General features: G+C 38.8%; 1 protein-coding gene across 18 annotated transcripts in view; it reads right to left on the bottom strand.

The window, feature by feature from the left end:
• Positions 1-22,985, bottom strand: part of EPB41 (erythrocyte membrane protein band 4.1) — a 170,095-nt gene that overhangs the window by 45,957 nt on the left and 101,153 nt on the right. For all 18 annotated transcript variants that reach the window (XM_053921161.2, XM_053921159.2, XM_024554468.4 and 15 more), the window contains 5 exons: positions 15,515-15,602; positions 11,277-11,429; positions 8,738-8,835; positions 6,442-6,614; positions 1,952-2,154 (listed from right to left, as the gene is read on the bottom strand). In XM_053921161.2, coding sequence (XP_053777136.1) covers positions 1,952-2,154; positions 6,442-6,614; positions 8,738-8,835; positions 11,277-11,429; positions 15,515-15,602 — 715 coding nt within the window. The remainder of the gene's footprint in view (positions 1-1,951; positions 2,155-6,441; positions 6,615-8,737; positions 8,836-11,276; positions 11,430-15,514; positions 15,603-22,985) is intronic.

Genomic DNA, 22,985 nt, shown 5'->3' with positions numbered 1-22,985 from the left:
GTAAAGCTTAACTTGCTTGTATCAATGAATAATGACTTCTTTGCTTTGGGTTCTTAGCAATCCAACAGCAAGAAATTGAGAGTCTCAACTTCAGTCTAAGAACGGAGGCCAAGTAGCAACAGTAGGCACCTCTGTATGCACCTACAGAGAACATTAAATAGGATAAAGAGGCACACACCTGCAAAGTAGGTCTTGCCTAATGACTCAAGATGCCAAAAAGCTCTAACTGGCATCAACTTAGTGTTAGATAATGAAATTTACACAGTTACACTTTAATACTAATAATATTACTACTATTGCCCCATGCAATAAATATTGCTTCAGGTAAATTCCATAATTATTTTCTAACTGCTACAAATAAAATCAACTCAGAGTCCCTCTTAATTCTGTTACTACTATTATGGTAACAGAAGGTTATCAGAGGTGGCTTCCAGTCTGATCTCTACACAAGTGTCTCAAAACAATATAATATAGAATTAAGTGGGGAGCAAACACTTAAATGGGGAGTATATACCAGAAAGTGATCTCTCCACTCTGTCAACGTCCCAAGAGCAAAGAGAACCTTTCTTGAAGATACTTGTGTCTGCCTATAGGCAAAAGAACAAGTGAGCTGAAAGCCACAGGAACCTTAGCTACTCAAAAAGATTCCCCTGCTCACTCTGGTAATCTAACACTTTCCGGTTAGTATGACAGTTGAAAGGGCCAGTTGAGAGACCGTAGCATGAAGACCGCAGTAGTCCAACCTTAAAAAGGCACTGCTGACACTGACCCTGAGGGCTCCTGTCATGCGCACTTGGCTGGGCACAAAAACGCAAACACCCACCCTTCAGTCAGGTTTTTTCCTCTCTGGACTCAAGTTGGTCTCAAAGGACAGTAAAACTGCATGTCCCATTGAACAGTTTTTTTAAAGTATAATTTATTGGTTATGCTATTAGTTTTCCCAATTTTTTTTCTCTCCTCTATCCCTGCCTCTGCCCTGAACCCTCCCAGCATTCCCCCTACCTTAGTTCATGTCCATGGGTTGTACATATAAGGAACAGTTTTTTTAATACAGTCAAAACAGAGCCAGATTGGCCTCTGCTCTACAGATAAACTAAGTGGTAAACTGACTCCAAAAGAATGGGATTAACCCATCTGCCAAGCTGACAGCACTTACTAAGATCTTACATGGTTTTAAATTTCTTACCGGATATAAAAACATCATTTTTCTTATAAAAACTGTGTCTGTGAGTTCCTGTTTTGAACAGTGAGACTTGTATTTGCAATGCTTCACTAAGTCTGAACTAGTACCTCAACTCCATCACTGCTTAAATGTGATTAAAAAGCATAACAACACATAAAAGATCAGTCCAGTTACTGTTACCCCTGGGAAATCTAATTAAATTGGTAATTTTCCAACAAGGTTCAGTGACTAAGGGTACAATCAACTCAGAACTGTAAGCAAGTCAGTAGCATAACCTCTCCTACATAATAGAACTCCCCCCCTTTTTAAAGCTACTTAAGGTTTCAACAGCCACACAGATGTGCTTCCCTAACCCCTGGGTGTTCTCTGGCTGTGCTGCACACATATCCAGCTTGGGGAAACCAAACTACAGCGCAGCTTACTCTTAAAAAGGAATGTGGAGATTCCTTCTGGGTGAGTAAAACTTAACTTTTAAGACCAGACAATCGCAGTGCTGCCACGTTTTATGGACTTCATTTTTTAATGTACGAGTTTGGTAAAGGTTGGGTCACGTGAAAACTTCTCTGGGATAGTGTATAGTCTTCGCGACCTAATTCTATGAACGCATTTTACAGGTTCACGGGAGATACCTTCTTCCAGAAAGAGTGAGGAAGAAATAACCTCATCAGGATCCTGTAAGAACCAGCACTTTGAAAACCTTCCTGGCCAAGGAGTTACCACCTGTAAAGCAGACAGCAAATTCGCCAGATCCGTGGACTTAGGGCATACCTGCCATATTTCCGTGGCCTCTGGCTCAGCTTGCTCGGGAGGCACTTCTTCCTTTTCCACTTCAACCTCCACTGTTTCCTTCTGTTCTTTAGAAGCCACTGTTTTCTTGGCCGGTGCACCGGGCACACCTTCTGTGCCCCGACTCTGAGCAATGGCAGGGGCAGAAGTGGGCCGAGGACTCCGGTCTGTTGACTCGACGGCCGCTGTTCCATGAGAAAAGGGAAAGAGAAGAATGAGCGAAGAAGGCAAGGGTCACCGTACCTCTTCAAAGTCACCAGGTGACACACACAAGTACTACAGTGTGCAGTGGACTACCACACAGAAGATATAAAAATAAATCGTTAGTAGTGCTCTGCCCGGTAACTGATGGCGATAAGACAGCTAAAATAGAAAAGCTAAAATGTGCTGGAGACCACGTTCCGGAACGGGGGTTGTAGGTGGAGGCGCTGACATCAAAATAAAAAAAGAAATTGAAAACTCATTTAATTAAAATGTTAGCAATTGTTTAACCTTGTAATATGTTTGTTAGTTTCAAGAACCTATAACGCAGTCTATGTAAGGGGAAAAGTTAATTAAGTCTTATTTCTTCCATAAAGCCTTTTTGAAATAAAGATGTATTCACCTTTTGGTGATTTCAAGAACCTAAAAATATATTCTAGGAAAAAGGATTAAGTCTGATTTCTCCTGTTATGGAATGATTACAAAATAACTTGATAAATGGATCTTCTAAGACATGTATACTTTTGATGATTGTTTAAGGGCAAATCTTTGAACGAATAGACTTTGATTTTTAATAAGTCATTTGATTAAAATAACATGAATTCAAAACCTTTGGCCATTAGTCTTTAAAATTATAAAACAAACACCCCCCCCAAACTTTTGAGTTTTGTTCTACCATCTCCTCGAGTCTTATCAATTTGCATTACAACTCCTACTCTCTAATATATCTAGGGCAGCAGTTCTCAACCAGAGGTGATTTCGCCCCCCCCCCCGCCCCCCCGCAAGGGAGTACACGGCAATGACTACAGACAGTTTTAGTTGCCACAACTGGGAAGAGAAGTGGGAGGGGGTACGGGCACCCACTGTGTACACGCCAAGGTTGCTGAAGTTAAGAAACCTTAATTTTTGAAAAAGGTGATGTATAAACTATTTTAGAGAGAATCTTCAATGTAGGTGTATGATAAAATTTGATCTTTTCACAGAGTTAATATTTCTTTTGGTTTGGACCATTTGGCATCTCAGTTTATGATTGCTTACTTCAAAACAATCATTCATACTCTTGTGATTTTTCTCTTTGTTCTTCCAGGGGCTAGAAGAAAATATCTACACACTTTGTAGTAAAACCTCACTTATCTGGCAGTGTCTAGGGTTGCAGTGCGTTTCCACGTGATTTAATATTTCTGATAACAAACTACCCTTTCATGTACCGACAGGTTTAAATTTCAATTATTTTGCATCAAAACCTCTACCATTTTGTTTTTTTAAAGATTATTTTATTTATTTTTAGAAAGAGGAAGAGAGGGAGAAAGAGAAGGAGAGAAACATCGATGTGAGAAAGAAACATCAGTCAGTTGCTTCTCATTTGTGCCCCAACCAGGGACCAAACCCGCAACCCAGGCCTGTGCCCTGACCGGGGATCGAACAAGCAAACTTACGCTTTGTGGGACGATGCCCAACCAACTGAGCCACATCAGTAAGAGCGAAAACCTTTACCATTTTTATGACACATTTTCCTGCCTCTTAAACTGAGTATACTGCACTTAATATATTCTGATAAATTTAGATTTATAAACAGTTAGGACTGGATAAAGCAATTCATGTATCAGAACAGATTAAAAAAAATTGAAATTCACAACTATTTCATTCAGACAACAGGAAGAAAGAAATGCTCGTTACCCTGTAAAGACCTCCAGTGAAAAAAATCATTCCTCAGAGGTACATTAAAAAAAGAGACAGAAACACAAGAATCTACTTTATCTTTCAATGAACACTGCCCTGTTGCAAGTCCCTGCTACTCATGGGTGCTCTAAGCCAATCAGTGCAAGAATGACAGATGGCAGACCAAATCCAACAACACAGGGGAATGTGACAAAATATTTTGCTCACAGTTGTGTGAAAGTATCATTATACATGTGCGTTCACACCTCCTCTCAAAGAACTAATTCAACTCTGACTGGCATCATAGAAACACAGCCCATGCTTCCACCATGTGTTATTTTGCCACTTGCATTTGGTTGTAATCCAGTACTAATATTGCAGAGCCAAATGATTTATGTCTTCAGCATTCCTAGCCCTGGCAATCTGTGCCACATGTGGAAAAGTAGATAGAAGTGGGGCAACTGGCAGTTAGAAACAGAGGTAGAAAGTTTCATCATCTGTAAAATGTGGAAGATATTAACTCCATAGAATAGCAGGGTAAGACCTATTCGATGGTTATAAAAATAGTTAACAAATCCTGCCCTGGCTGGTGTGGTTCAGTGGATTGAGTGCCAGCCTGCAAACCGAAAGGTTGCCGGTTTGATTCCCAGTCAGGGCACACGCTTGGGTTGCCTGCTACAGGCCCTAGTTGGGGGCGTGCAAGAAGCAACCAATGTATCTCACACAAGCAACCGAAGTATCTCTCACACATCAATGTCTCTCTCCCTCTTTTTACTGCTAAATAAATAAATATCTTTTTAAAATATGTAATAAACCTAAATATTAATAACTTTTAATGTCATACCTAAGTCTTTGTGTTTCTTTTGTTATGGGTTAATATTATTTCAAGAGCACGTGGGGCAAAAACCATATACACACAGATATGCAATTCAAGTGAAAGATATAACTTGGGAGCCCTAGAAAGAGGCAAATTTCTTTCCTTTTTTCAATAAGAAGAGTACAAACTACAGACCACAACAGAGAATCATGGTAATGTCTCTGGTTGTTGAGATATAATTCACATACCATGCAATATGCCCATTTAGAATGCTTAGCTCATTGATTTTTAGTATATTCACAGTGTTGTAGGTTGTGAATATTTTTAAAGATGTTTTGGCTCTTCGGTTTTATAAATTCATTTGTTAACTATTACAAGATTTTGATGCATATGTAGGGAACGCATGACCTGAAAATTCAATTATTTCCCATAGCGAAAGAGTGCAGGTTGTGATGATCCCATGGACCCATTCATTCCAGTATTATATTGCTCCTGTCTGGCAGTAGAAACTTAGATAGTTATACATTAGAGCAGTAAAGAGTAAAAGTTAGAACCCTCGCACTGAGTAAAAGGAGACTTCAATTCCAGTTCTAGCTCTGAAACGTACTAGCACAATTTCTGCTAGTATAGTACAGGTACAATAGGTAGCAACAAATCAGTGTTTCCATTATCAGAGGGACCCCCCATGAACCATCCGTGGATCTTAAAAACAAAACAGAACAAAAAAACAGCAGCTGACGCTCAGGCCCACCATGGACAGATGAGATACCCGAGGGTCAGGCTTGGGCATTTGTTGTTAAGCTCGGAAGATGATAGGCATGTAAGCCCCTGGCAAAAATCGCTGCAACCGTACTCGGCCCACAGATGAACTTCCTGGTTGTGTGACCCTAGCAAGTTATGTAACTATTTTTGTGCCCTAGTTTCCTCATGAGTGAAACAAGACTTCCTAAATGCTTCTTGGTACTAAGCAATTGCTGGTATTAAATAGGAAAATGTGGAAATGGTTTGAAAAGCAACAAGGACAACAAAAATGGAAGTTGGAAAGTTGCCCTCATCACTGGTGGCTATCCCTGCGACTGTCGTATAAAGTGGGGTCTGAGCTAGTTTCCGATCTTCAGCTGGCAAGGCAGAAGCTCTGAGCACCAGATGTAACAACACCTACTTTGGTTACTGTCTTCTGAACTTGTTTACTGGCCACCGTTTTGGGGGGGTTTTTTTATAGTGACATAAAGAACTGAATATGGCTTGTTACTTCATGTCAGTAAAGCTCACAAATCCTTGAGACTAAACTTAGGAAAATTCAGACAGATCTTCTGTCAGAATACACAGCCACAAAACTTACTGCCTCGCTATTTTATGCAAACAAAATTTGGAGACCCCAGGGACAGGACTGCTGCCACATGACGAATGATCTAAACTCTGTAAATGATTGCTCTAGTGAGGCAGACCCTTTTCCTCTTTCCTACTTGAAAAAACAGCTATGTACCATCATCCAGGGAGGCTGTGTTCTCAGTATACTGCGTCACGTTTTCACTGTGGTGGACATTCTGGACTCTACTTCTAGTCATGTTCAATCTACTACCACCTGCCAGGGGAACCCCGGTCTAGTTACTACTCTCTCTGAATCTCCCTCCTCCTTTTCTTAAGATGATTCCACTGACTTAGACGATTAGTGAGATCCACTTCATTTTACCAATGACATTCTTCAATCTGGCTCCCTTACAGATACCTGTACTTCCTTTATCTCTCCCTAAAGAGTTGGGGCCATGAGAAATCACCAAGACTCGGTACAAACCTCCATCAAGGCTCCGGGATGCCCGTTTGCTTGCTGTACGCTCAAAGTGAGGGGCAGGCCTGTCGATCAGAGCACTGGCTTGCCTGGTCTGAGCCTGAGTTCGACCACTGTATCGAAATTTGGATCCCAGCGCAAGAAACTTGCTCTTAGGAATGGTGTCCGTAGATGTCAGCCTGGGGGTGGGAAAAAACCATAACGATCATATATTACATATTTATCCCACTCTAATGAGACGGTGAGATCAAAGACAAAAATCTAGACTTTTAACCGTTTCAAAATTCTCAAAGTTTCCTTATAGTTACTGAGAGAGATTTCAATCCAGCAATTATTTTAATTCTATGTCATTTCTCAAAGCAACGTATAATTTCCTTGTGGCCTATAATAATAATAATAATATTATCTTACAGAAATAGGGCCTTATGGTTTTCAAACACTTTTGCAGCACTGTGACATTTTCACTACATCCCGTAATATTGTCATGATTTTATAGATACAAGAAACTGAACCTGAAAAAATAAGTTACTTGCTTCAGGTCACACAGTCGTTAAGACGTTGGGCAGTAACAGAGTAAAAGGCCAGAGCTCGTTTTCCACTCCACTAGAACAAGTCTGTCAAACACACTGCAGACCCCACTAATGCCTGGTAACCTATTCAATAGGTCATTTGGTGTATTTTCAGTTGTTAGGAGCCCCATCTTCTTTTTACGCAGTACCCTGTACTCTCTTTTGTAGTGGCATTTACTGCACTGAGTTGAAACGATTTACGTGCTGGTCTGCACTACAAGACTGTGAGCTCGCTAAGGGTAAAGGATAAAGACTATGACTTATTCTTCTCGGTATTTTCACCTCTGGCATAGTGCCTGGCATGAACTTGGCACTCAATAAATGTTTGCTGAATAAAAACTTACTACATCAACTACTATAAAAAGAAGAGTATTTTTTTCTTGGAGATAGTTCATTTTAATTCAGCAAATACCAACTTCCTTTTAAGCAATGAAGCATTACATGTTAATACATCCTTTTATTGAGGCAATGGATTTAAATACGCTATCCCCCAAGTAAATACATTGGCTGCAGCTAAAATATATACCATAGATGTTAAACATTCAAAATAACTTTTTTCATTTTTCCTTACCCTTTTTCAAAATTCTATTTTCTTGGTTTGATTTTAAAAAAGAGGAAGATGAAAGCATAAAGAAATATCTTAATGCCAATAATTAAGATTCTTTAACTGGATATAAAATGTACCCCCATGTTTTATTTTGAAATGAGAATCAGTGTTATTTTCCCTGACTTCTCTTCCTGTCCACTGTGCTATGGCGCTAAGTATGATATGAAGTTACAAACAGAAGGAAAAGATATCATGACTCTCTCTCTTGAGAGCCATTCATGCAGTCAAATTTATTCATGAATGACATGACATAAGGTCTTGGATTTACTTCAAAATAATCTGGGAAGCAGTGGGAAGAACTGGGTGGGGCTATAGATAAAACAAGACTGGCCTTGGGGTGATAATTACTGAAGCTGGGTGACAGGTACCTGGTGAGTTCATTATACTATTCTCTTTACTGTTGTTATGAATGCAATTTTCCACAATAACAGAAATTTTCTTGAAAAGGCAAGCTGACAATAAAAACAAGTACAAGTAATTATTTGTCTATGGTCTGTATTTTCTGCTAGAATTTATGTTCTTGTGGTATATTCTCCGTGCCTAGTACACTCCCTACACAAAGGGGAAGCACAGAGAAAATGCTTGGTAAATGAGTACAGGGGGTTAATGATACGGCCTCTTGAAAACCAGAGGAGATAAAAACTTTTTTCTACCTCCTGATTATTTGATACAACTGGACTTCAAAGATGGTTCTCTGTGCTCCCTTTCTGGGGTTGGTTAGGGCCAAGCTGATGATCAGTTTCATACCTTTAACCTTCCAGTAAACGTCCCACAGAAAGGAAATTATTGCTTAGAGAGACTGCATGCAGAGGTAAGTCCCAGGTACCTCCTCCTGAAAGGACTGATTTCAGCTCCAGTGAGGGCGACCACAGAGCCCCTAGTAAACACAGGTTCCTAGTCCTCACTTCTCTCCTCCTGTACCGTACACAGAAAGGTGCTCTGGGAATGCTGAGGCATGATTTTCAACCCCAAGGAAATGGACTCATTTAGTCTTGCTTAAGATGATCTTACCTGAGCTAAATAAAAGAATGCCAGCCGTACAAAGAAGGGAATTTTAATAGCAGGCTTAAAATAGAAACATGCCTAAGTAATTTATCCTTGAAAAATACTTAAGTGAGAAGAATACCTGAAAAATGTGTGATGCTCTACACAGACTTTCCATAATTTCTTAGCTGCTCGGTAGCTGGGAAGTTTGAATCCAATAGTACTTTCATACTGTTCTTGCTATAGAAACACAGATAAATATAGAACAGAAAGGATTATTTGACTACAGCGATACAGGACCAGAGAAATACTGTGCTACAGAAAAGGTCATGAAGAATAAAAACAACATTCCTAAAGACATAAAATATTTGAAATTTTTCCTACTTACAAAAAGTTTACTCGCTGAGGTCACTTTTTCCACAACAAGGAAGCCAGGGAATACATCTTATTTTGTTCAGAAGCACACACGCACACAGAGCACGTTTTTCTGAGCCATAATTAAGTCACCTTTCAGTTGTCCAGACACTGCTCTTCCTCAGTCACCATCTGCACTTGGGATACTAGACTACTCGATGCTCAGGGAACATGATAGATATGATTCCCCTAATCAATCAATATTATTACGCAGTCCTTTTTTTTTTTGTAATAGGACCTAAAGATTAAAGATTTTGGCTCAGATCAATTCTTGAATTATTGTGTCCTCTTTTTTTCTTTTGGTTGATCGTTAATCTATCTCAATACCTCTTTTCTTTTTTCTTATCCACACCAGAGGACATTTATTTTCATTGCTTTTTAGAGAGAGAGAAACATCGATTGGCTGCCTCCCATACACGCCTAGCCCAGGGAAGCAGACCCACAACCTAGGTATGTGCCCTGACCAGGAATCAAACCCTCAACCCTTTGATTACAGGAACATGCTCCAACGACCTGAGCCACACCGGCCAGGACTATCGCAACACCTCTTTGACTGAAGCACACCATATCCTGCCAGGGCTACTAGAAACACTGCCCTTGCTTCTTTGATTCTGCCTTAAGCATACTTTTGAAAATGGAAAGGAAACTAACATTTATCCCTAGCGCCCATTATTGCCAACAACACTATGAGGAGAAAGTATTACACACGGAAAACTGAGGTCAGACAAGTTACTTCTCAGTCTCACAGCTATGAAGTGGCAGAACCAGAATTTCATGGTTTCCACTAAACCACGCTACTTCTAAATCATCTACTGTAATCGTAAGTCTTCACTTCTCAAAATCCTACTGTTGTTTCTGATTGCTTTCTTAAAGTAAGAAATCTGTATTTTTAGTATACAGTATAGAGTTGACATTTAAAGAAACCGAAGACTTCAACTATCAAACTTATTAAAATGTGTGTGTATAAATATAAATATAAATATAAATATAAATATAAATATATCCCCTGCCTTCCCACATTAAAATGTAAGATTGTTGAGAGATGGGACTCTTTCATTCACTGTTCCTCACCCTGGAGTAGTGCCTGGCACAAAGAATGCCATCAGTTAGTATCTGTTGACTAAGTGACTCTTGGATTTGAAACTCTTTGTTGGAAGATAGCGATTGCTGTGACAGGCAGAGGCAAATTATTATGGTCCTACATAAATGCTTCAATGGTAATCCTTATGAGACCTTTAATGCTTCAGTATTTCGATGCTCAAATAATGAAGCATTTTCACCAGCAGATGGTGATATACACACAGAAGCTGTTTTACATTAGTTTAATGCTTTCCTGCTTCTATCTTTTGCAGCTGTCATCTCTTTTGATCTTCAACTCTGACAGAGAAGGTATTACCTGCCTTGAATGATAAAGAAGCTGAGCTTTAGATTTCTCCAGGGTCTTTTATTTAGTAGGTGGCAGAATAGGAGCTAGAACTTTTTAAAAAATTTAATTCCTACTTAAACAATTTTCCACTATACCGTGACTGCTCTTTAACATAAAAGTTAAATTTGGCCAGCATTAGTATATCCTAGTATATCCTAAAACTTGCCCCCAACTAATAACTGAACTATCTGACACAAAGTTAAATAACTCTACTAAAAATCTGGAAGCTGACCCTAGAATATATTCCCATTAACTACTAGAAGCTACACATACAAATGCATTTTAATTATATGAGGTAAGACATAGGTGATACAAACATAACTTAACCCCCCAATTTAAAAATCTCACTCTACTTACCGTGTTTTTGGACTATAAGCCGCACTCCCCCCACCAAATTTGGGAGGAAAATGGGGGTGTGTCTTATCGTCCAAATGTAGCTTACATTTACATTGGTGAAATATTATTTGTGTTATTAAATATTTTACCACATTTTTTGCTTCAAAAATTTTCCCCCTATTTTCCTCCTCTAAAACCTAGGTGTGTCTTATGGTCTGAAAAATAAGGTATTTGAAAACTATTTTCCATCAAGATTTTACCTAGAGTCAACAATCCAAGTTTCACGTCTGGCCATGGTATATTTACTTACATAAAGAGGAATGCCCCCAAAACCCGTAGTAAGCAGGAAAAGCATTGCGGGACTGACTCAGAAAACAGAGCATCGGCTCCTGCATCGTTAACTATAGAGAACTCTTAACAGACAAAACAAGGGAAGTGGGAAGGAAGAGATGTCTTCGACATGGTCTGCGTTTGACTCGGGAGGAAAGAAACACAAACTCTGTACCTCTCCAGGCCGAATCTTGATGAAAAAGCTGCTACGTTTATAGGAAATCTTCAGCACTTTGGGCCAAGGAAAGCGGTTAATTCTCAGTTTATCTTTGTAAACCAGAAGGCCGCTGGAGCAGACACCCAGGATGATATCCACTCCCTCTAAGTCCTGAAAGAGAAAGGCATGGGCATTTCAGTCCTGAGCAAAGGGCTCAACACACTGTCGACTCTTCCTAGACAATCGGAAGCTATCAACAACCACAACAGTAATAATCATAACCCATGGGACTATTTGGTCTGTGTAAAAATGTCGTTACTCTGCCACATGAAAAAAAAATCAACGTTATTACCTATTACAAATATCTTTAAGTGTCCAAATCAGACACAATAATTCTATTTCTGTAATCTGTTCCAAGAAAATAATTCATCACAGAAAATACTTTATACATGAAAATGTTCGGAATGTTACAGGAGTGAACAGCTGGATATAACCTAAGTATGCGAGCACGGGGGTTAAATTATTGTCCATCCTTTGGTGAAATAAAATGTGGCCATTAAAATAGTTACATAAAATTTGGGAGACAAGTGGGAAAATAGTTGTGTTGTAATGTTAAGTGAAATAAAGCAGGTTAAAGCTGCATATACAATTCGATCCCAACAATATAAAAAATATACATAGAAGAAAGATGAATATACCAAAATGTTAACAATGGCATTTTTTAGGTGGTACAATTATGAGCAATTTTTATTTTAGTTTTCTATACTTTCCAATTATAATGAACGTGTGTTAATTTCCTAAAAAACATTTAAATATCATAAAAATTTATATATGTGTGTAAAAAATTCAAACAATACAAACATGTGTAAAATAAAAGTAAAATCCTACCCTTTCTTCCCACACTCCTTAACAGTAACCAGTAATAATTTGATAATTTCCAGGATTACCAACTATTTTCTAAGTATATACAAATATGTTTGGATAAGACATACATACATACATATTACTAATAATTATTACATTACAGAATTATATATACATATATATCACCTTTATAATCAGGAAAACAACTAGAAAAATTACAGTCCAGTCCTGGTGGGTAAAAATTGTAGCTTAATCATTTCTGTATCACCCCAAATACAACATACTCAATACATGTTTACATTAAGTTTGTTACCTGCCTACACTGTTATTCATAATTTATTATGACAAATACCAGTAAATTCTTTGCCTCTGATTTACAACAATTTTGATTCGTTTAGACCGACAAATTAAAGAATTTCACGGTATTTTAGTAACAAAATACATTAGGCTTACGCCTTCAATCGTTAACATAAATTATTTCATTCATTATTATGACTCTGAGGGAACATCGGCTTTTCTCTTGTCCCAGAGACGTAGACGTGAACATATCTTACACACTGGAGGAATCATGCGCTGTAAGAAGCAATACAGCCACCACCACCACCTCCCAAAGCCACCGGGAAATGTCAATCCATGGGCTTGCCTCTCACCTTCCTTTACAACATTCCTCCCTGTAAAACTGAGCCTCTGCCACCAAAAAGGCTTTCCTTAATAATCCAAAAAGAGACACTAATTTACTTGTACCACGCCTGTCTGTGTATGAAAGTTCTAGTAAACACTGATGTTCTCATTCTGGCCTTTGAGTTCTAAAATACTCAAAGCTGCCATATCATAATCAGCAAACAATTCCTACAGTAGCTGTGGTGGCCGTATATGCTATACACACACGTTTAAGTCAGCAGACCACATGACTTCCTGGAGGCCAGCGCTTAGAGCTATGCAGACCACCAAACATCACACACAATTAAAATTCTTTTTTAAAAAATGATAAAGTGGACATCCCTCCAAAAATCATAATAAGTAAAGGAGTTAACTTTATTCCTATATAAGCTCAGTGTGAGAAAATCAGATTCTTATAATTATGTTAAGATTCTTATAATTTAAGATTATAAAGAACAGTAAATTAAATTATAAAGAACAGTAAGATAAAATATAGTCATATTTCCATGCATCTTTTCTTAAAGAAAATTTTACTTTTTTCTTTTAATTATATTTTATGGATTGTGCTATTACCAGTTGTCCTGATTTTCCCCCCTTTGCCTCCCTGCACCCAGCACCCCCCACACCCTTGGGCAATCCCCACACCACTGTCCTAGTCCATGGGTCATGCGTGTATGTTTTTTGGCTACTCCATCTCTTATACTGTACTTTACATCCCCGTGGCTACTCTGCAACTACCTATTTGTACTTCCTAATCCCCTTACCTCTTCACACATTTCTTAGAGAAAATTTTAGAAATTAAATATATGTTAATCAACTATATCTGCATTTCAAGGAAACTAAATTTCACCTAAGTTAATCTCCACAGATGACTAGTTATTTAGATAAGTAATCAACACCTAGAGTTAAATACTTCTTGACTACTTCTTTCCCAGAACTAAGTGTAGAGAAACATATTAGTGCCTACACGTGTACACGTAAGCACAATCAAGAAGCAGGAATTATATACAGCCCCAATTCACTACTACATAGTCACTATTACAATGACTGTGTAACAGAGAATTTTTCACAAGATGACCTCTTAAGTTCTTAAAACATGTGGGTACAACTATACTTTCAATTGTATGTTCTGGAGAAACAAGTTTGCTTTACATTTGGGAAAGGAACATGCTGACTTCTCCGTCTATTTCAGATAATTACTGAATCAGCAACCAGCCGCCAGCAGGAATTGAGAAGCAAAACCAAACAATTTCAGTTCTGGAAATGTGGCTGACCTGATGTACTAGTCTTCCTACCATCCACTTTGCAGATTTATAGATTACATAGATTCAAGTTACAGTACTCAGCCCAAAACAATCTGAGTAACATCTTAAGAAAAACCACTAACATGCAATGAAATTTTAATAGAATTAATGTAACTTAAATAAAGAAAAGATTGAGATGTCAGATTCTCAGGCTGGGAGAAGCCTGAAAGGTCTTTTTAGGCCAATCACCCACCATATGTTTGAATGTCCTTTTCTAAATTCCTTCCAAGTGACTCTACTGCCTATCTTTGAACACCTCCAGCGAGAAAGACCTCACTACCTTATGAGGTAGCCCATCCCATCTTGGAGTAGCTCTGACTGGTAGACAGTTCATCAAACTGAGCTGAAGAGTCTTTCCCTGTAGTTTCCATTTTACTGGCTCTAGTTTTACATTTTGGAACGATCGTAAAATCTCTATTTCACACACCAAGCCTTTAAATACATGAAGACAGACATTATGTCTTCCCAATTTTCCCTTCTGTGGGCTAAGTATCCCTATTCCTTTGCTGGTTTCTCATTGGACATAGTTTTGAGTCCCCTCTTCATGCATCCTAGTTAAGTTCCTCTAAATGAACCTCTGATCATCTCTCCAGCCCCTTCCCTCAGAAACTCCTCAGCCTCCCAGCCATTTCAGTAGCTGCAGATGACAGAAGTCAAGCGACTTCCCTTAAGTGTTCATTCTGTTAGGTTGTATTCAGCAGAACCAGGATTAAAGCTCAAGTTTCCAATTTCATAACTCAGTGGTTCTCAAATGAGCCACCAGTGCTCGTGTCAGGTGCACCAGAATCACCGAACAGCTTGCTTCAGCAGATTGCTGGGCTCTATTCACAAAGTTTCTGATTCAGCAAAGTTCTGGGATGGGGCCCAAAATGTGCATTTCTAATAAGTTCCTAGAGATGCTAAAAGCTGGTTCAAAGACCATGCTTTGAGAACTGCTACCTTCGGCCAATGGTTCTCAGATTCAAGCATAGATCAGAATTGTTTGGGATGTTCATTAAATCTGGAAACTTTGCCTCTCCTCCAAAATAATTCAAAATAAATCTGGGAGGAGTTTGGGAACCTGCATATTTAACAAACGCTCCAAGTGAGTCCGACATAGTGACGTTGGCTGTGAAACATGCGTTGATGCCATTCTACATTTTCAAATGTATCTGCATTTTGAGGAAACATAATTTCTTTTGCTCTAGGTGCTATATCTTTTGATCTATGTGGCGACTTGGACATGCAACTTGAACTCTGATGGTGGAACTGCAAAGGGGTAATTCAATTTATATACTTGATAACGTGTGATCAACTCAACTTGTAGACTTAAAATTCTAACAAGGATTCCTATCTCTTTAGAATGTTTCACAATAACATCCCAGATGAAGGCTGGTGAGAAGCGTTCCATGACACAGGCATGTGAATAAAGGCCAAAGTTATCATTACCTTTGCTTTGTGAAGGTCAACACCATACATGGACAACTTTTTGGCATTCTCAAGAAATTCCAGGTCAGCTTGAGCTGGAGTCATGGACCTTCGAGAGGATACAAATTTAAAACTCTTTCAGTACCACAGCATCAACATTTCCAATAACATTTGTATAATGTTGTATTTTATATAAACACATAAACATATATACACCAATATGCATGTAGACATAATTCATAGTTCTAGAAGTAGAATATGGAAAATGACTCTTGAAATATGTCTTCAAACACGAGATCTTAAAGAAACAAAAAGTCCACCAAAAAGCTACCAGAAAAAGTTTTTTTTTTTAAATCCTACTAAACAATTTCCTTAAAGTAGCCTCATCTACCATCAGTTCTGCCCCTCCCTCTCCTCAGCCTTTTCCTCCAACACACCTAAGCTCCGCCCACTACCTGCTCTCCTAAAGGGGTGACCAGATTGAATCCTCTGAGGGCATGGTACAATTTACAATATCCTCTTAGCTGCCTTTTCCTCGCCATCCTCCTAAATTGAGTTATTATGGAAATTAAACAGGAGGGCAGCTGAAGTTACTTAACTGAACTCTTAATGGGGGCAGGCTTGATGAAAAGAAAATTTCTGGTAACAGATGGTGTTCCTGCCCACTGATCTAAACAAAATAAATTGGCTAATAGAAGCATGTAGATAATGGGGCTGCTTTCTCTGTTATTAAGATGTCTTCATTACTAGGCATATAATGAATTTGACTTGTTTGAAAACAATCAGTGTCATTGCCTAAACATGCACTGTGATGGTCTCTCCTTCTCCTTTTCAACTTCCCTCTCTTTGGAAAAGTGCTTATGAGCAGTCATGTTGAGCTTTGGAGAGGAAGGCATCACTCCTAATGCTGCAGAATTCAGACCAACCAAATATAGCTTCATAGTAACAATAATGCACACACGCCCCCAAAGAGAAACCATGGAAATGCCTGTGTCCCATAAGACTGGCTCAAACTACACAAAGCAGCAGTGGCCTATTCATTTAGCAGAACGAAAACGTCTCTTCCTAACCCATCTGTCTTTACCCTCATTAAAAAGAACAAAGGGTTTCTCGGAACAACCAAAAAAAAAAAAAATCATCCCAGGAGAGAGGGAGCAGATTTGTTAATGTCTCAGCCTCCCTGAATAAACTTCTTTTCGCAAGCACTACACTATCACATCCCAGTTCTGTTTATTAATGGATCTGAAATTGAACACACACACAAAAAGGAAAGGAAAAATTAAGACATTTACAAGTCTGTATATTCAAGTCATTAAAAACATCTCAAGAAAGTTTTGTGGTCTCCCTGCTCCCACACATACATAGGTTAAATACTTTTATAATTAAGGTTAGTTACTCCAGTCATTTTATGGTTTTTGTCGTTACTATTATCGATGGCTTGAATTTTAGGATTTTGAAGCTGGAATGGAGCTGGAAGGTTACAGAGTCCAACACTTGCATTTGCTGATGAAGAAACAGGCCCTGAGGAATCACATGGTCATGGGCAAGTTACGACTCCTTGTTTAAGGCAGCAGGATCTAGTCAGCACTCAAGTTTTATCACTTGAACTGGAGTCCTGGCTCCTGCATTTAAAAGTGGTGACCTGGTGTCTCCTTCAATATCCCAACTATAAAGAATCATAATAATACCTACTTTCAGAGACTAGAACAGGCAGTGACTTTTCTCTGAGCTGAATGAATAAGCGTGACTGGTAGGACAAAATGAGATAATGGTTGTGAAACTGCTTCGTAAAATATAAATGTTTATTATTATTGCAAACTTAGGTTTCTGATGGTACAGTGATACAGCTTACGCAGCTCATAAAAGAGAAATAATTTAGACCACATGAATTTGAAGACAAATTTTAAAACATTAAGTGAAGCAATCATGACAAAATCTTCCCTAAACTCACTCCTCCAACTCTAACGGACCTTAATGGGGTCAATCAATTTGAATACAGATTTAAATTTCAAACTATGTAGTTAAATGCTTTTATGAGTAAGCATCCTTTAGAACTGTATTATGGGCAGGTAGTAAAAAGAGATCTTTAACTTTAAAACTGTAACTTTCCTTAAAAGTTGAAAATAATATAATTTAACAAATTTTGAAATGCACAAACTTAAGTTACCTATAACACAAAAACTAATACAAAATAATGTTGAATGTAAACTGTAATTGAAAAATAGAAACTTTAAAATAAGTTACCTATAATACAAGTAATTTTTTCCTGAACCATGAGAGTAAATTGTCAACCTGCTGACCCATCACTTCCACGTGTGTGTCATTCCTACAAATAAGGACATTCCCCTACATGACCCCAATATAACTGTCAAAGCCAGGAAATATTAATACACTACTACCATCTAACCCCCATTCAAGTTCAGCCAGTTTCAAAAACGTCCTGTATAGCAAAAGGATCCAGTTTAGCATCACAAGTTTCATTGAATTCATGCCTCTTTCATCTTCTTCGGTCTGGAACAGTTCCTTCACCTTGTTTCATAACCTTAACCTTTGGAAGATCATAAGCCAATTATTCTATAGAAAGCCTCCTCCATTTGGGACTGACGTTTCTCCATGAGTTGATGCGGATTCTGCATCTTTGACAGGAACGCACAGAAATGACCCTGCATCCTCAGTGCACCCTAACAGGTGGAACATGTTTCAATCCGTCCCTTCACGGAAGATGTTCATTGTGATGGCTGATGTCTGCCAGGCTTCTCCTCTATCTCTGTGTGATTAATAAGTGCTTTGTGGGAATGTACTTTGAAACCTTTCTCCATCTATTATTTTTTTCTTTTAAATTAAATTTACTGAGGTAACATTTGAAACCTTTTGAATATCCCATCTCTTATCAAACTTGCAATTTACTCATTCATTTATATCAGTGTGAATTCATGGATTCTCATTTTATTCAATGCAATATAATAAATTATTTTCCTTACTTATTGTGTGATTAAACTGCTCCAAATTTGGTCAGTGGAAGCCTCTCTCTGACCTGAATTCTGTGTCCTTCTGACCATTTCCTATCATTTTTTGAGCACCTCCTTTTGGTACAAAGTAGAGTTAGAGCATGTCAGTGCCTGTGTGTGCATGTGTGTGATTGTGTGTACATGTGGGTGTATGTGTGTGCGTATGTATGTATGTATGTATCTACCTACCTACCAACCTACCGGAAACCATGAGTTCACTTTGGAACCTCCAGTTTTAATGCAGTAGCACAGGGTTCCCTTTAGTTTCTCATTCTCTAAAATTTGTATCTCCTTTACGGACAGTAAGAAACCTGCCTCCTATTACCCTTAATGTATTGACTAATTCCATCACCCTCCTGTGTATAATCAGTCTCTCATTGCTGCCACTGACTCGACCCCACAGGGACGCCTTCTTTGCCCACTTGGACTCTGACTTCCCCCTTCTGGGCTGCTCTCCACACGTGGCTGTCCTCCTTGCCTCACTCGGGTTCTGACTCCTGGGGTAAGGCTACCCCTTTTCCACGGCCGTCTTCATCTTGCTCAGGCTTCGGCACCCTGGATCTGGTACCGCCCATGTGGATGTCCGCCACATGAATTCGGTCACCCTCCTGTGTGTAACCGGTCTCTCACTGCTGCCACTGACCTGGCCCCACGCGCACGCCTTTCTCACTCTCTTCTAGCGCTGACGATCACCGCCACGCACCCCATATGACTACGCTCTTCATCCTACCTGACTTTTCGTGCCAGGCTGCCCCCCCGCCCCTGTGAACTCTCTCCCCACCCTGCCCAGGGCCGAATATCCCCAGCCAGACCGCCCTTCCGCACGGAAAACTATCTTGCTCTACCCCCGTCTAATGGCTTCAGAAAAAAACTGTTTAAGGAAGCCTTTTCTGATCATAAAAATCATATATGTTCATTGTATAAAATTTGAAAAATATCATTAAGAGCACAGAAAAAAATCTCCTATAATCCCATCACCTACAGACATTTGTGCAAGTAAATATAACATATTTTATAAATCTAGTATTACATACTAAACTTAAATTATTTTCAACTTAACATGTTAAAGATTATGGTTTTTCCCAAGTTTTCCAAGACTTTTAAAAGTAGTAACAGATTAGCTGGGAAGCAATTAGATACTTCTAAACCATTAAGATTACTGTCTTGAATTATTAAGTACCACCTAGTAATTTACTACTTGAAAGTACTGCAGCTTACCGGAGCACCTAACCAGGGAGCATTGGCACTGGTTAACTCTAGCTCATTAAAAAGGAGAGTTATAACAAAGTTTCTCCATATTTATTTTAAGCAAGTTGGGTCAGGATATAGAGCCACTCAGTGAGTTCCAGTGTTATGTGACAGCCTTTTAATGATGTGTGTTGCGTCTCTTAATTAAGGGCTGTGATCTCAAGTAATTAAGGAGGATACCTGACAAGTTTACATACCTTCCTAGTACCCATAAAATGGAGGGCAATTAATTTTAAAGCTTGATTTGCTAGTGTAAATTTAAAGTGTAATTACAGCTTCAAAGTCTCTATCTAGGCAAAGGGCCGCTACTAAGGGTTCCATATACGGTGGTCGCCTTCTACTTTATCTGAGGAGCAGGGTGCCGTTTGCCTGTACTCTTCACGTGTAATAAAATGCTTCTGCCTAAGCAGAAGTGTCTTTGGATTGGTTAAAACACCATGTTGTTGGACAGAATTAAAACTCCCATTTGGCTTTCTGTTTGGGAGGGTTGCCGATCGCTCTAAAAAGGAGCAAGTAAATTCAAAAATGACAGATTACTACATTTTCTATTCAGGGAGATCCATTATTGCTCAATTTCTATCTGTATACCTAACAGAACATCAGCAGAACCATATCCATTTGTCCTCTGAGATCGTTTCGCCTCCTGGGGTTTAGACTCTGTTAAGTGCCGAAGAGGGTTCTCTAAACCCAAACTCACATTCGTCACTTATAAAATAGGGACAAGAATTATTCCTATCCTAGCAAACATCTGAATTCTCACTACATACTATCATGATGCTAAGCACTTTACATGGATTTTCTGATTTAACTATCACAAAATTCATATCATCATCCTTATCAAGTCGGAAAACTAAAGCTTGGAGCACTTAAGTAACTTACTAAAAGTCATAAAGTTAACGAGGAATGGCATCTGCACTCAAAGTGAGGCAGGCTGACTCCAGAGCCCGTGCTTCTGTCTTATCACCTAGCTCAGTGGTTCTCGAAGTTTCTGACCTCAGGATCCCTTCACTCTCTTTTGGTGTAAAAAGTAACAATATTTTCCCAAAATGTAGTAACAAATGGACATTGTTTTACATATTTACACATATTTTAAATGTCTGGCTTATGTTGGATATTCCTATCTGCTTCTGCATTCAATCTGTTGCAATATGTTGATTTTATTATAACATATTAATGTGATCTCACACAGACACATAGTTGGAAAAGGAAGGATTAAGAATTAAAAACATTCTTCTTTGATACGACACCAAAACTCAACAATGGCATTTTCTTAAAGGTCACTTGCAATGTGAAATTTAAAAACATATCAATACACTTTTATACTGTGTTACTTAAATCCATTGGTCTATCCTGCATTTTGAATGTTTTAAATGGACCTTTTTCACCCATGCATGATTCACAGCATGCATTTCATATCTGAAAAACACTAATTCACTGAGTAATGCAAAATTTCCAAATGTTGACATTTCATTGTACAAGAAAATAAATCGCGTTCATTAAAATCATCACAACTTCATCAGAAAAGCCTTTAAGTATTTGGATCCTGTCAAGATCATGGCGGCAAATACAAATTTTCCAAAATTTTAATTTTCACTTGAAAGCTTGAATTTTGGCATTAGCAACAAACACTGTCGTTGTTTACTAACCCTGAACAGGGGTGTCCAACTCATTTTCAGCGGGGGCCACAACAGCCTCAAGGTTGCCTTCAAAGGGCCGAATGTAACTTTAGGGCTGTATAAATGTAACTACTCCTGAACTAGGTAGGGGGCAGGAGCTCCGCGCTGCCGCGGGGTAGAAAGAAGGTGCGGGCAGATAAAACAAGGTGGAGGCCCGGATTCGGCCCACGGGCCTTGTGTCTGCCACTGTGCCCTAAAAGTACCAGGTTAGTTAACGTTTTTAAGAAAATAACTTCGTTTTTAAGAAAACAACTTCCAAATAACCAAGTCTGAATAATAGTGGTCATTTTTCTCAAGTGAAAATGGTGCTCATTAGAAAGGCGGCTAATGCAGCTCACACCTGCAAACAACTACGCAGGCGCTTCCCTCAAGGCTGCTGCACTTCCCTGCGCGGCGGGACTGCTCTCTGTGTGCGTCGCACTTAATCACGCAGAACCTGACATAGACATGTACGGAAGATTTAATACAATTCTCATCTTGTCTATTGCCTCATCAAGAAAATTTCTAATTGAACCGGCCCTCTTAATCTTATTTTTAACTGCAAGTTAAAAAATGAAGGTGCACGTTGGTGGAGAACATAAGACCACTAGCTCGGTGTCGCTGCCTTGTTTGTGCTTCCCCCACTCCAACACGGGGAAGGCAACTATCGCCGCAGTATTACTGTGAAGATAACTTAGACCGCATGCGCCCCGTGAAAAAACCTTGAAGACCACTAGGCTGGCCTAATTCAAAGGGTGGTTATAAAGATCAAATGTGACATTGTACATAAAGTGCTTAGCAGAGTATCTGGCACATCATAGATACACAGTAATTAGCAGCTTATGGTGACTGTGTAATAATACTACAACGGAGAGGCAAGCATTAGATGAGAGTTAGACCATAAAGTCCTCCCAAGCCTGAGATTCTATTATGATCAAATAACCATTAAAGGAATCATCAGAGACAGATTTAAGGTATCGATCATAATCTGACACCATCTGCCGTTTCACTCCACAGCAGTAGTATAAAAAAATATATATGTATTTTTTTTACTATTTTACTGATTGCCCAAAATTATGCTACTAATAAAATCATTTTATTTATTTATCTATTCATTTTTAGAGAGAGGGGAAGGGCAGGAGAAAGAGAGGCGGAGAAACATCAATGTGCGATAACACTGACTGGTTGTCTCTCATACGCCCCCAACCGGGGACCTGGCCGCAACCCAGGCACGTGCCCAGGCAACCTTCTGGTTTGCAGGATGATGCCTAACCCACTAAGCCACACCAGCCAGGACATAAAACCATTTCTAAATTATTAGAAAATAAAAAGCATTCCCCTACTATCCTGACATTCTAACAAATCAAATTTTTTAACTGATTGGTTCTTTCTACTACTTGCTTTTATATATATTTATGTAGTGAATACATTTTATGTATATATATAAAGTTCTAGAATCATCAGAATGTAAATGAAAGTATTAAAATATAATTAAGGACACTGCAATATCCTTAACTTACAATCACCAACAAGTTGCAAACGCTATATTTAGTGGGGCCTGATATTAGTGCACAGTTCTCT

Source organism: Desmodus rotundus, chromosome 3 (genome assembly GCF_022682495.2).
Source record: "Desmodus rotundus isolate HL8 chromosome 3, HLdesRot8A.1, whole genome shotgun sequence".
NCBI classification, from domain to species: Eukaryota; Metazoa; Chordata; class Mammalia; order Chiroptera; family Phyllostomidae; genus Desmodus; species Desmodus rotundus.
The sequence above is the reverse complement of the archived record's forward strand: the minus strand, read 5'-3'. Positions and strand labels throughout refer to the sequence as shown.